The sequence below is a fragment of the Chlamydotis macqueenii genome, chromosome 6 (genome assembly GCF_036417535.1).
Source record: "Chlamydotis macqueenii isolate bChlMac1 chromosome 6, bChlMac1.mat, whole genome shotgun sequence".
NCBI classification, from domain to species: domain Eukaryota; kingdom Metazoa; phylum Chordata; class Aves; order Otidiformes; family Otididae; genus Chlamydotis; species Chlamydotis macqueenii.
Window position 1 is genome coordinate 6,718,920 of NC_141561.1, and position 13,544 is coordinate 6,732,463.

General features: G+C 41.3%; 1 protein-coding gene across 1 annotated transcript in view; it reads right to left on the reverse strand.

Moving 5' to 3' along the window:
* Positions 1-955: 955 nt before the first annotated feature.
* The window catches only part of THSD7B (thrombospondin type 1 domain containing 7B), a 260,791-nt gene continuing 248,202 nt past the window's right edge, over positions 956-13,544 (reverse strand). Inside the window, exons 21-27 of the mRNA XM_086750826.1 lie at positions 10,403-10,562; positions 9,879-10,052; positions 9,702-9,797; positions 8,539-8,621; positions 7,454-7,646; positions 3,867-3,954; positions 956-2,072 (exon numbers count right to left, since the gene is read on the reverse strand). Of these exons, the coding sequence (XP_086606952.1) occupies positions 1,991-2,072; positions 3,867-3,954; positions 7,454-7,646; positions 8,539-8,621; positions 9,702-9,797; positions 9,879-10,052; positions 10,403-10,562 (876 nt within the window). The 3' untranslated portion in view covers positions 956-1,990. The remainder of the gene's footprint in view (positions 2,073-3,866; positions 3,955-7,453; positions 7,647-8,538; positions 8,622-9,701; positions 9,798-9,878; positions 10,053-10,402; positions 10,563-13,544) is intronic.

The window sequence follows — 13,544 nt, forward strand, 5'->3', positions numbered from 1 at the left end:
CAGTGCTCCCACGGGAGGCTGGGCATCCCTCCCAGCAGGATATCCAGGGCTCTTACAAACAGCAATAATCTCGGTATCTGTCTAAACGACCGATTCCTTTTTTTTTTTTTGCGTTATGCTGCATTCTCAGCCTCACGGACCCTGCAGAGCCACCAGCTCCTCAGTTCAATTTCACAGCTTAATTCAATCCCAAATTATCAAATCTATGCAACTACATCATGACATTTGAATCACTGTGCTGCCCACGCCGGACCACGAGCAGACACGGGGTTCACGTGCCTGCCAGCAGACACAGCCCACGGCCGGCAGTGGCTGTCTCTAACAGCAGCCTCACAAGCCTTCCCCTGTTTCATTTTATTTTAGGCCCCTGATGTTACTGGTGAACGAGTCCATCAGCATTTTTTTAATGCGGTAAGAGGAAAGTGCATCCCTGACCTTGCTTCCATGACACAGTATCATCTCAATTCCATGCTGCGGAAGAAACGCTGGATGGGTGGGATCCTGAGCTGCGGAAGGAAACCAATCTGCAACACCACCAAATACTCAACACCCATAATATTCAAACCACTTTACAAAGCTGTGAACAGCACCATAACAAGACGAGCACTGCCTTCTGCCCTAGCTGTACCCTTCTCTGGTCATGATCCGCTCTGAAGTAACTGCGGATTGAGAAGGATCGCAAAGGTGCCAGGCTGGCAATGATTCTTTTTGTCTCTTCTTTCTAATTATTGGAATAAGCAGCAGCATTGAGCTACAAATAAGCCCAAGCATTCTGCAGATTGGCAATTGTTCTCTCGACTTGTACCTGTCTACAATGCTTCTTTTACTAATCAGTACAGCACAAAATAAGCCAGAATTGTTTGAAATCCGAGTCCAATCTCAGACACAGTAAAAGACTAATAACGAATGTTGTTTACACACGTTTAATTCAACATACCGGAAGCAATTTTCTCACTCTCTTTAGCATTTTATTTGCTTATAAATACAAGTCAATACCACAAGATGGCACTTTTCTTACTTGCGACACACACTATTATAAACACTTACCCTCTTCAAATGTTCCCAGATGTTTACGACATCTAACTTTTCAGTGGCTCCGAAACATTTAAAAAAGCAAGACCTTCTACAAACTGCATCTGTGTTTGATGTATATTAAATGAGGTCAGGTAATTAAATTCAAAAAAAGAATTTATAAATATTTCAGATAAGAAAATTTAAATACAAAAGCAGAGTTTGTAGTAATTAAACTGAATAACAATTTAAACTACATGGTTTAATTTAATTTAAAATACTTTTTAAACAATCAAATCCTCTAGCCATTCATCAAAACACCTATCTACTCAACTCTTTAAAAAATATTCTCGGTTAAGAAACCAACTATGCTTTTTCAAAACAATCCTTATTCTGTTCTGTAGGTGGAAATGAAGCAAAATCATATTCCAGACTAGAAAACAGGATAAGAAGGAAGAAACTTTAAAAAACCCGATAATTTCAGACACTTCAGCTCCTCCTTCCTTGTGTTTCTCAAAATACATGATCCAGTTTTATAGTCTTTGAACGAAATGTAAACACTAGAAAACTCATTGCTGAAATATGTGAAGAATAAAGAATCCTGCACTAATATAGTGCATAATGATGCTGTGTCAACCTTGTCATTTACAGTAAATGTCACCATTTCCTCAGGATTGTCATGCCTTTTTTTTTTTACTAATTCCTTTTGATCTCTGTAGATTCTCTTATTTTTGTTATTCCCATTGATCAACAGGAAGAAACATATTTTCTGGTCTCTTCAGAAAAGTTCCACAGGATCCAAGTCGTCGATTCATTTTTTTTTTAATAAAGAGTTGGCAAAATTTTAAGCTCGCAATACTTCTGTTCTGCCCAGTATATTACACATCAGGAGATTCCTCAAAAAACTGAGAAGTCAGAGAGTTCCAAAAAAGAAAGCAGTTAAGGCAGCTGATGTCTACATTTGGATTTTTCTTTTACGTTACATATCAATGTCTCCGTCATAGGCTAAGGTTAGAGGCTTCTGCTGAGGAGGAGTGCTTTGATGCTGCTTTGTTTTTTTGCTGCAAGAAAAAGAAAAGTATTTCAGGAGACAAAATTACAAGCTGTAATAAGCTCAGGAATATGATGAAAAACCAAATATCAGTAAAAAAAAAAAAATCAAATTCCTATGCTGGCTATTTCATTTTGCAACTAGGTGACACTGGAGTACAGCAACTACTTCCAAGAAAAACCACGCAGACCTGCTTGAGTGCTATTACGTGTGTGGTGCGGACACACAGCCTGCTGAAAACGGGCAGCCAACTGTGCTCTTCATCTGGAGAGGAAATAAAGCATATCTGTCTCTTGTGTCTTCTCGTAGCTGGCAAAACAAGGAACACCTCACAGAAAAATTGAAATATGAACTGTCTAGGAGTGGGATATTCTTATTTTTTCTTTGGCACGGTATTGAAGCAACAATAATTATTATTGAGAAATACACTTCCTCACCAGCCCTCGAGTGATGGAGAACTATGTAATGTTATTTTAAAAATCCTCTGTATGCTCCACTGTGAAGCCACAGTGAAATGGTAGCTACATGGCTTGGAAAATAAGGAAACTGCAACTCCTAATCAGCATCCAAACACTGTTATTTAAGCTTTTAATTGAAGAGAGGGACTGAGAGAACAAATAAGAGAGTGAGAAAGAGTAAAGTGATTTTGGATGAAAGAGGGAATGATGCTGTCAGGTCACAGTTGTGATTCTCTGGTTGTCTAGCCTGATCTGTCAGGGCTTGGGGCAGCTGGGCCAGCTTCCCCAGCTGTGGGCACTGCAGGACACACGGACACTGGCCACCGCTCCCTTCATATCCTCCAAGAAGCATCAAGAGCAGCGCCTTTCCAAATAACCAAACCACAGAGCGCAACACTAGCTCTGTCAAACCAGCTCTGCCACCCCAGCCCGTGGTGATCGTGGCTTTGGAGGAGGGCAGACATCTCCCCCAACAGTAATGCCCACCACCAGTGATGCACTGGTGTAGACCAGGGCTTCGGCACACCCAGTACCCTATTTCTAACAGCAGTTGGTAACAGCAGCTTTAGACATAGGACATGTTTCCATCTGATGCATTCACTGCAAGAAGCTATACAAGAATTTCCTGAGCTGGAGCATACATCCAGAAAACCAGAATTAACACCAAGAGACCTGATCTCCTGTGAACTGTTATGCCACCTTCGAATCCATTTATCTTCCTGGCATGCACAGTCCCCGGCAGTGCTAAGCTCACAAGGTAATAATGCACCGTGTGAAAAATAAAATCTTTTGTTTATTTTAAGTGATCATTTCATCAGATGCCTCCTACTTCTTACATTGTGAGAAATAAAAATTCCCTAGCGCCCTCTTCTACTCTATTCATGATTTCATAGATCTCTATTGTATTCCCACGTCAAACATCATTTTCCAACTAAATGCCCCTATTCTATTTAGTCCTTCCTCGAGCAGAAGCCAGTTCCTCGATCCAATCAGCCCCCTTGTCTTTTTACAGTTTTATCTTCTTTTATTTTTTTTAAAAAGAATACAATAAAAAGCCCTTTCTAATCCCAGCAAAGTGTTAATAAATATAAGGGTCTATTGATAATAAAAAATAATTCTTTCCCTGCATGGCCACCACACTTCTTCATGACTACGCTGGATAGCATTTACAATTTGGAGGGTTTTAAATTACTCCGAGGTAGGGGCCAAATGAAGGCATTTAAATAATCCAAGCTCCATCCTTTCCTTGAGGATTAAATCTCTGCAACACAGAGCATAGTGTTTTGGACTGTTTCAATAAAAGCAATCTAGCTTTTATTTAAGGACAAAAGACATGCTATACTCACCACATCAGGTAGGATGTAAAAATCAGGAAAACTATGATGAGGAACCCGCCAGCTGATACTCCATATACCCACATCTTCAATTTACCATCTGTTGGAAGATGAGGAAAAAGGAGAGAGGGAGAAAAGGAGAGAATAAAAAACTTTATTCTAAAATATGCAAATTCTTAAGAAATTAAGCAAAGAGAAAAAACACAAGCAAAATTATTAGCATCACTGATGTGAAACACAGCAAAGACTGGCTGGGAATAATCCATAAAACAACAACAACAAAAATATTCCTGTAAAAATCAATCATTTTCAAGACAAAATGTGAACTTTGGTGAGGAGCGTAGATTTTCCTCAATGAAAACTGAAAATGAACGCTTCGTCTCACTTTTCCAAAGCAGCATTATTTCACAATCTCCCCTTTGGCTGAGCTCCCACAGTTCATTAAGGGCAGCCCAGGCTCATGGTGCAGCACAAGAAATACAACACGGCCCGGCTCCTGCCTGTGGAAAGGAGCAGGGGCGTGAGATAATTGCCGTACATTCGCTCAGGAGTCTTGGTGGCTGCTCTGGCAAAGGCAGTTCGATGTTGAGCTGACCCAGACAGAAAAGCAGGTAACACCTGATACATTTAGCCTAAAGAAAAGAGGAGCGAGAAGGGACAGGATTGTTCTCCGTAAATACTTGGGGGTCAATTGGGGTGAACACCAGCGAGCGGAAGCGAACAAGCTACTTAGAGCTGAAAAACGCTTGGGCAACAAATGGGAATAAATTCGGCTTAGAATAAAAACAAGAATACGTTTTGTAATAGTAAGAGGGATGAAGTTGTGCAAGAGTGTTCCAGTTGGGCCACAGGAGCAGGAGAAATAACTGGCTTTATGACAAGGTGAGGCTCTTGACAGGGCTGCTTGGGTTGCGATGCCGGGGGACTCACCCTGTGGCCCTTGCAGGAACCTCTCCATGCATTAATAATAATAATTTTTAGAAGACCAATATTTCTGGTTCTTGCTGTGTTCTGGCAGGGCAGTTTTCCTTGGAGGGAGCAGCGGTGGTATTTTTCCCATGCAGTGGCAGTCTGAGCTGATCCGTATCACCAGAGCTGTCAATACGCACCGGAGGCAGGAATACGAACCCGCGCCGCGCCCACAGACACAGTCTGACAGAGGCCATTTCAAACTCAGCCATGCGAGCGGGGAGTTAACTTCACGAGACAATGACTGAGCCTGTTTTACATTTTATGTCTGAATGATGATTTTTTTTCCAAGAGAAACATGTTTAATCAGATCCCATTCTTTCTGCTTTTTTAATTCCAGGCTTTGTGGAAAGGCTGAGTACCTCTCACCGATTTTCTCCTCAAAACACTTACAGCCTATCATCTCCCATGGAGAAGAGCTCCATTCATTGGGTCTGGGTTGTTTTGCTTTGGGTTTTTTTTCTGTCCTCTCAACTAGAGATGGCCAAGAAACATTTAGCAGTCCTGCAAAGGGACTGTCACAGTCACAGAAAGTCATCCCACCACGTCTGCTATGAAAGCAGCTATGTTCTCCATCCCCAACAAAAAGGCACTGGACCATGTCATCCTACAATTTAAACAAAGCCACTCAAATTGCCTCTCTACTTGAAAAAAGTTTCTGTACCTGAACTCTGGCCTCCTCAAGTGTGGTAAAGAAAGGAGAAACACAGCTTGATTCAAAATCAGTTCTGTGCACTCCTGCAGAGCATTTAAAAGAACAAAACCACCCGCCTCATTAAATTGTAATAAAATTTGTGTTCCAAACTGTAATCGGGAAGGGAAATCACAAACTAACTGGAGAAAGGCACGGATACTTCTACTGACAGATATAAGTCCTTAGACATACACATGTGTCAAGGACTGTGGTACTGAAGGGTGGTAAACGCCATCCATACAGGCAGCGTTCACCGCAGACCTGCTATCAAGAGCGTAACTGGTAGGTCACAGCAGTTTCCTGGCTCAGCTAGCAGCAATTATTGCAAACGCCCAGACTAGTAAGCCTGCAAGCCTGTTTAAAGGGGAGTAATTACATATTTTGTCAAGAAGTTAGACAAAGGGGAGTGATTTGAAGAGGACCAGCCTTGAGCTGGGGTGTGAAGGACACATACAGACTGAAGAGTTACCTGCAGGATGTCATGGGGTTGGTGATACTTTTAGCACACATGGAGCACCTTTATTCCTTTCCCATATATTGTTTCTGTAACATTTCTACCCTAAAATTAAATAACACCATGTTCTGTAAAAGCTCCTTTGTCCCTATTTCTGTCTTGTAGTCCCTGGGGGAGCACTGGCTAACAGCTGCTGCACTGAGGTCAAGTCCACCAGAAGCTTTCAGGGCTGCAGCCTTGAATACTGATTTTAAAAGAGGAAACTGCAGCACTCACTCACACCTCTCTCCCTTTTTCTAACCTCGTAAAGGTAACAGCTGAAGAGACAACACCTAAGGCAGACAGCCTATAGATGGCCACGGATGCTGACAAAAAGATAATTAACCCCAAACCTGTGACTCAAACTGCTGGTGAACTGCACGGGCTTCTGGATGATGGGTTTGATCGAAAACCAGCCAACTTTAAAAGGCGTTGGACCGAGCTCTATTAGCTCAGAGACTGTCAATGCAAAGGTTAACTACTGTATGCAAATCAAATATGTAAATGTAACATTCAAAGTGTGATCACATATACCAGACAGAATTATGGCTCCCTGAATCCCACAACAGAACCTTTCGTTACACGTTTTCTAAAGTCTTGTGTTCATTACAAACTAACAGGAAACAAATGCAATGTCAGGTAGCAGAAGGAGGGGAAAGCTGCACCACCAGTTATTTTAGAGAATAGGGAGAACTGACGCATTTCAGTAAACCTTGACATGCCTGACACCTTCTGCTCCCATTTTAAAGTCCTATTTGCATTTTAGAAATTTATTTTGAATAAATTAATCTGAAAAATAACAGTCAACACAGTGATCAGCTATTACAACTATAGCACCAGTCCTGTGGACCAATCTGGGCACATTCAGTACACGATTCCAACTGGGAAGCATTTTATTGCGTGGAAGTCAAAGATCCACTTGGGATGCACTGCTTGGGAACAGCAGCTTGCCTGCTTTTTGTCTTTGTTTTTCTTTAATGTCTTAACTTCAACACTTAAAACTCTAAACTCTACACTTTCTACCCTATTTTTTTCAAATACTTTTGAAATACGGCAAGAAACAACCAATGCTTTCTTTAATGGTATCTTAAGTACTTTCTGCTCTGAATCTTCTGAAGCGCTAGTGATCAACATCTTTCCTGGTCCTTTATTTATTACTTCTAGAAACACCATTAGATAATAGTTCTAAGCATCCCCAAAAAAACACATATGAGCATACTTTTGCAAAATATTATTACTTTGTTCCGTCTTTGCTATCTCTCAACATCAGAGATTGCGATTGCTCTGTATAGGCACAAAGGAATGAAAGGTGGCATGTGAGTTAGAAACTGGAAGGCTGCTCTGCAGCTCCCAGACGTGATCCCTGATGTTATTATCTACAAAGCTTGTATCTTTTACAAAAATGTAAAGACAATTTATTCCATTCATATGTAAGTTTTTCACCTGGATTAAAAGGTTGAATAGACCATCCTTTGAAAATGTCATGCATTTTTGAGTTGACAGGTTTATTTTTTCCAGCAATGGTCTTAACATCAGCTTTCTTATCTTCTAAACCTGGTACCTTCATGCAGTAATCCAGGGAACCATTTGATCTCGTTATTTCTGTATAACCTCGCTCGCAACCACAGACTCCTCTCTAGGTGACAAAAGGGAATTCAGTATTAAATCAAATAGTATGTTAAATTGTAGGCAAACTATGAAGAAACTCTACATGCAACTTTGCCACCACCAAACCAAACAAGCCAGGAACCGGTGCCCACAAACCCATTTCAGTTCAAAAAGACAAAATATATTTGGGGAATTGGTTGAAAAAGTCAGTAATTAGGGAGAAGCCCAACACACCAACATTTTCATCCTAACAGGGTTAGTAATAAGCATCTGTGGTTTGATCCAAACTCCTCTTGTCAATAACAATTTTCCCACTGACCCTGCTGGGCATTAGAAGAGATGAACAAGAAACAATCCAACTTCAGATCCAATGTATTTCCACTCTGGTATTTTGCAGGGCTATGCGAAATGAAGCTTTCTCCCTTATGGCCAAATATCCACTGCCCTGTATCAGTCTAAGCAGTTTCTTCAAGCGGTTTCGTAGAAGTCTGATTTGCTAGGATTTGCTTTAGAAGGCAGTGATTGTGGGATCATGCTGCTACAGCTTCCCTACGCTTATGGAAGCCTCTGTGTCCGTGGAGGAGCAGAGAGGACGCATGCTTTTATCTCCTCTCTTATAGAAGTTTACAGTCCATTTTCTATGGCACAGTACAATAAGAATTCCATGAAAATTACACCAAGAGGTTCCAAAACCTCTCTACAGAACAAAACCAAAATTGTAACACCACATAAATACTCCCATCACTCGTTTGTGCAGGTTTATGAGGGTTTCCTTTCAGACTGAAATTCCCACAACTTCCTCGAGGTGGTACCACGGACACACTAAACTATTTTCTAGGTCCTGGAATGAATTCATGGTACAGAATCAAACAGATTTTGCGGTGTTCGTTTCTCAACCATATTCTGCAGTGACCAATTACCTGTGTGCAGTAGGAGAATGGTTTCCTGCAGGCTGGGCTGCAGTGCCGAACTTCTGCAGGTTTTGTCCGAAGAGCACATCCTCCTGTAAAAGAAAATACTGGCTGCCTTCAAGGGTATGTTTTAACATGTTTTCGACTTGGAACACCATAGTGGAAAAAGTGCTTGCTTGCTTATTTTATATAGTTAAGAACCAGTCTATTGAGCACATTAGCAGAATATCTGTAGGCATTGCATTAATTAATTTGCCTTAACAAGGCACGGAATTATTATCATACTCATCTTGTTAATGAAGAACAGAGATACACAGATTTAAGCAGTTTGCCACAGGCCACATAGGAAGTCGGGTACAGAATCGGGAATTAGATGCACATCTGTGCCCTCATTAATGTCTTATCTACGTAAGAAGACAATGCACGTAACACCTTTGCCCATTCTCACTTGGGGAAGTCTGTGCTTCTATAGGAATTAAAACATTGCAATGAGTTCTTAACTACTCAGCATCCTTTGCACATCAAACTTTTCTTATTATCTTAACTAGTCACTATAAACAGAAGTAAATAAGAACATCCGCATTTTCATTTCTACTCTCCTTATTCACCCTGCGCATATCAAGAGAGATCGTATAGATGTGCAAGCCCTACTGCCTTTCCCAGTCTCTCATGGAGCTTCAAAGTGCAGACCATGAATTTCCGTTTTCATCCTGTGCAGGCAAAATTTGTAGGTCACAGCAACAGCAGGGATCTCACAGTTTGAGCACTTGAGATTCCTGTGTGTTGAACAGAAGAAGAGGTACAGAAGCTGGGCTCTCTACCCATGTGTGTGATGTTCTTTTCTGTTCTCCACGGTCACAGGAAGGTTGCACTAATGGCTGTGCAAGCCAGCCCAGGAAGCCCTTTTAGCACATGTACACTCATTATCTTCCTGTGACCAACCCAACAGTAGGGGTAACTCACCCAAATACTCTCATGTAATGACATGCATGATGTTGACTGGACAGCAAGGCTGGTGAGCTACCATCTGCCTTTCCTATACACAAATCTGAACCAAAATTCTGGAGGCATTAGGAAGGCTTCCAATTGCCCTCTGAGCAACTGATGCAGAAGAAGAAAAACCTGGATGGAGACTTCCATTCATAGTTGAGCATGGCAATTTTTGGATATACCTGTGACATTTATTCCATCTGAGCGCTGACACCACACCGTGCGTATGTTGTCTCGCCAAAGGCTGGTTTTCCACAGGTAGTCATAACACTTCCCTCCTGCAATTATCAATACCAGTTAGTCTTCACCTTGCAACAAAACCAGAACAAACTCTAGAATCAGCGCTGTGGCCACGCTACCTGAGCAAGGTCGTGTTTCCACTGCTTGTCCGGAGCAGCTCTCCTGGTTTTCAGGAGACTGAACGATAAAAGCCCTGGATCGAGACTGGTGCCCTGTTGTCTCAAAGCTCCTGCCATTGATGCAGGTGAGCTCACAGGAGCTCCACTCTGACCACTCTGTCAGGTGGCAGTCACCTGCATGTTGAAAGAAAAAATCACAGGTTTTCAAAAGGAATCAGCCTTAAAGCATAAGGACAATCTAAGTGTACAACAGCTGTAATAGTGAAATAACCCCAGTTTATCACCCAGTGGTATGCATTATTCAGATTTTCTGCTTCATGGAATCTCATTTTCTCAAAAAAAAAAAACCAAAAAACAACTCTCTTTTTCAGCTGATCTAGAAACAGCAGACTGAGCATTTACCTGATCTGCTGAAGTATAAATTCTTACGATGGCAGCTAACAGTACTCAGACCTATGGAAGTATCTCGATCTGAGATGGCTATCACAGGCAAAAAATGCACTGGAACTTTTCAAAGACTTTACCTGGACAAGGCACAGAGCATGGTAACTGCAGCACACTCTCTTTTGAAGGCAGCTCACCACATAATGCATTTTCTACTGGTCTGGATGTGGCAGAAACAGATGCATCATGCACTACACATGTCAGATTGCGGACTTGCAATCCATCTCCACACTGTCCACCCTACGAAATGATAGAAGGGAACAGAGACACACATCACCGACGTTAGCAGTTGAGAGAAGAAATATGGTTGATTCCACCTAAAAAGACTTCAAAGATACAAATTTGGTCTTTGCACTGCAATAGTATCCCCAGTTACAGGAAGACAGATGGAGATCTCCTCTGTACACATCTCTACAGAAGCTCAGAGGCAGAGTCACACAGAAAAGTGTGTGGTAACCAAAGCAGGAGAAGAGGTGCGTACCATGAAAGATGAATACTGTCCTTGGGGTCAGTCTATCACGCCTTCTACTAGAGCCAGTGAATTTACTGATTCTTAATTAGTGCCCAGTAACATGAACACTGTAATTTTTGGCTTCTCTGAAGAGGCCAAGAGCAGACCTTGCCCATAAGGAATGGACATTTCACTCACCTCCTTTGGTGATACAGGCCAATAAGAGCACTTACATGGTTTACACCCTGCAACAGCAAAAATCCTCCAGCACACTTAATTAAACTGCAAGGGTTACTGCGCATCAGGCTGTTTGTGTCATTTCTTAAAGGAAGCTATTGGTTCTGCAGTGGACTGAGATCAACAACTCGTGTCAAATACTCCACCAAAACACCATCCAAAGTCAGGCACAACGTGTTAGCACTGAACAAGCAACAGGAGGCTCCATCTGAGCCACTCCATGCTCGCCAGCCCAGTTCTGAAATACTTAGCCATACACCAAACTATTTGCTAAAGAAGACTTCCTTTACTAGAAAATCAATATTGTTTGGCTATAGGGACGAGCAAGGGCTGAGGATGCTGTGAGAGCTGAAGCACAGAGGCTATTTCTAGAGGTTGGAGTTGTTTAATTCTCATCTGAAAAACAGAGCTATAGTGATGTTTGAGGTGCACATCTTAAACCTGCGCGATGCTTTATGAATCTTCGCCTGAAGCCTTGTGGAAATGGCACTTTACAAAATTCAGTAAATGAAACTCAAGAAGAAGGATGAAGCATTGCTTTTATATAACCAAGGGAAGTGCTCCTTTAGATCACTTGGCAGTGGATTCTTTTAAAATAATGGACTTCATCTGCAGAACAGAATGGCCCCCAGAGTGCATTCATCCAGCAGTGGGTTTGCTAGCAGGAATCTCAAGGATGGCTCTCTTGCACACACCCAGTAGCTCTTCCATTCTCTCCATCCCTTCTGTTGCAGATGCACAACAAAATGGAAATAAAAGCATAACTTGCTGGATTTAGAGCAGTTGCTAATCAAAAGCATCTTAGTATTAGTGTAGATTTACTATATGCAGCCAGATTTCAAGTTTTTAACACTGTGTTTCACTTTAGTCGGTGTGTAACTTACTGTTCTAAATTACTGTTTCACCACTGAAACTTCTCTTGCGGTCTGAGATTAATGGTGTGTGAATAACTCACACAGCTGTCAATTGGGTTAGAGCTCTCAGAAATGGCTGGTGGAAACAGAAGACGATGTGGAGAAAATTCTCGGGGGAAATGGGCACTAATCAAACTGCAGTGTATTTCCAGCTCAAAGTGGCTCAAAAAACAAGTAAAGATTACTGGAAAGGACAAAAAAAGTTTTTAAAAGGATACTTATTGTTGTATAAACGATATACAGGCATTTAAATACATATCAAGATATAGTTATATGAACACCAAGATATAAATATAAATAATAGGTGAAAACAATACTTTTTTTTTTTGGTACAGTAGTCTCAACTACAAAAGTCCACATGCAACCTTCATTCTTCTATCATGCAATACTGGAAATACATTCATATTTTCCAATGCTTAGAACAAAAAATAAATAGAAACTGTGGAGTCTCAAACAGTTCGAAAGACAAAGGTTCACTTTTTAACAGTGGCTTCCATTTGCTTGCTTTCTTTCAAGATCAGCAACGTGTTTTTACAATCAATTGAACACACTTAAAAGATAAAATGTCATCCTGTCACTTATCGGGATGGTTTTCGGTATGTTTGGTAAGATCATAAGCAATGCAGGAGCACTGCATTAACTTCCTCATCACCTTCAAAATTATTCATGTCCTCAAAATTATACATTTGAAGGTCTAATTAATAGGTGTGGAATCAGTGGAAGTTTGCCGCAGTAAGGGCATGCTGAGGATGCAGGGAATAGCTGCTCATCAGAGGAGAACTGCCAAGAAGATAATCACATATTCAAAACTCAGGGGATCAAATCTGTATTGTAAATGCTCTCCCTTGGAAGCTGTGATCACCTGAGGTTTGCCTAGAACCAGAATTTGCCTCCTGATCTACAAGTTCCTGGCAGAAAATACACAGGGATTTGACTTCCAGAGGGGATTCCCTCCATTTAGCTGCACTTCTATGTTGACCCTATGGAGGATGCAGAACCCACCCTGGGTCCCCTAAATACAGCCTGGGGGTATGGGCCCCTCCAGGAGCTCCTGCACAGAGCCTCCTGCCTCTCACCCTCCTCACCCCAACCGAACACCCATAAAATAAGGAGAAGGCTTAGACCAGGACTGTATTTTGATAGTCAGGTAGCTTTTGAATTGACCTACACATTGACATAAGGCAGCATCTGCACAAACCTCTCGCATCACCCTCCGATGCTTTCTGCATATAACACACTAATAAGATGAAAGATAACAGCCCTAATGAGATGCTTTACCCAGACATGCCTTTAAAAAAAGTTCTCCATTTTCAGGCTTTACTGGGGTTCATGTGTATTCACAATTATTTTAAGTAAAGAGTTGATTGGGCAACGCTTTCACAGGTTGATGAGCATTTAATCAGGTAAAGTTTTCTTTAATGAGGAAGCGTTGTGTCATCCCATTTAAGTGATTGCTTTTAAAACACTTTAGCAAGGAAGGGTTCTTAGTATTCTTAGGAATGTTAGGTAGCTAGTGCTTGCTAATGTCTAACTACTTCACTTATATTCCTTTAATGGAAAAATTATGAACAGTATCAGCCACTGCTTTGTTTTGTTTGTTTTCTTTTTTTTTAACTAATC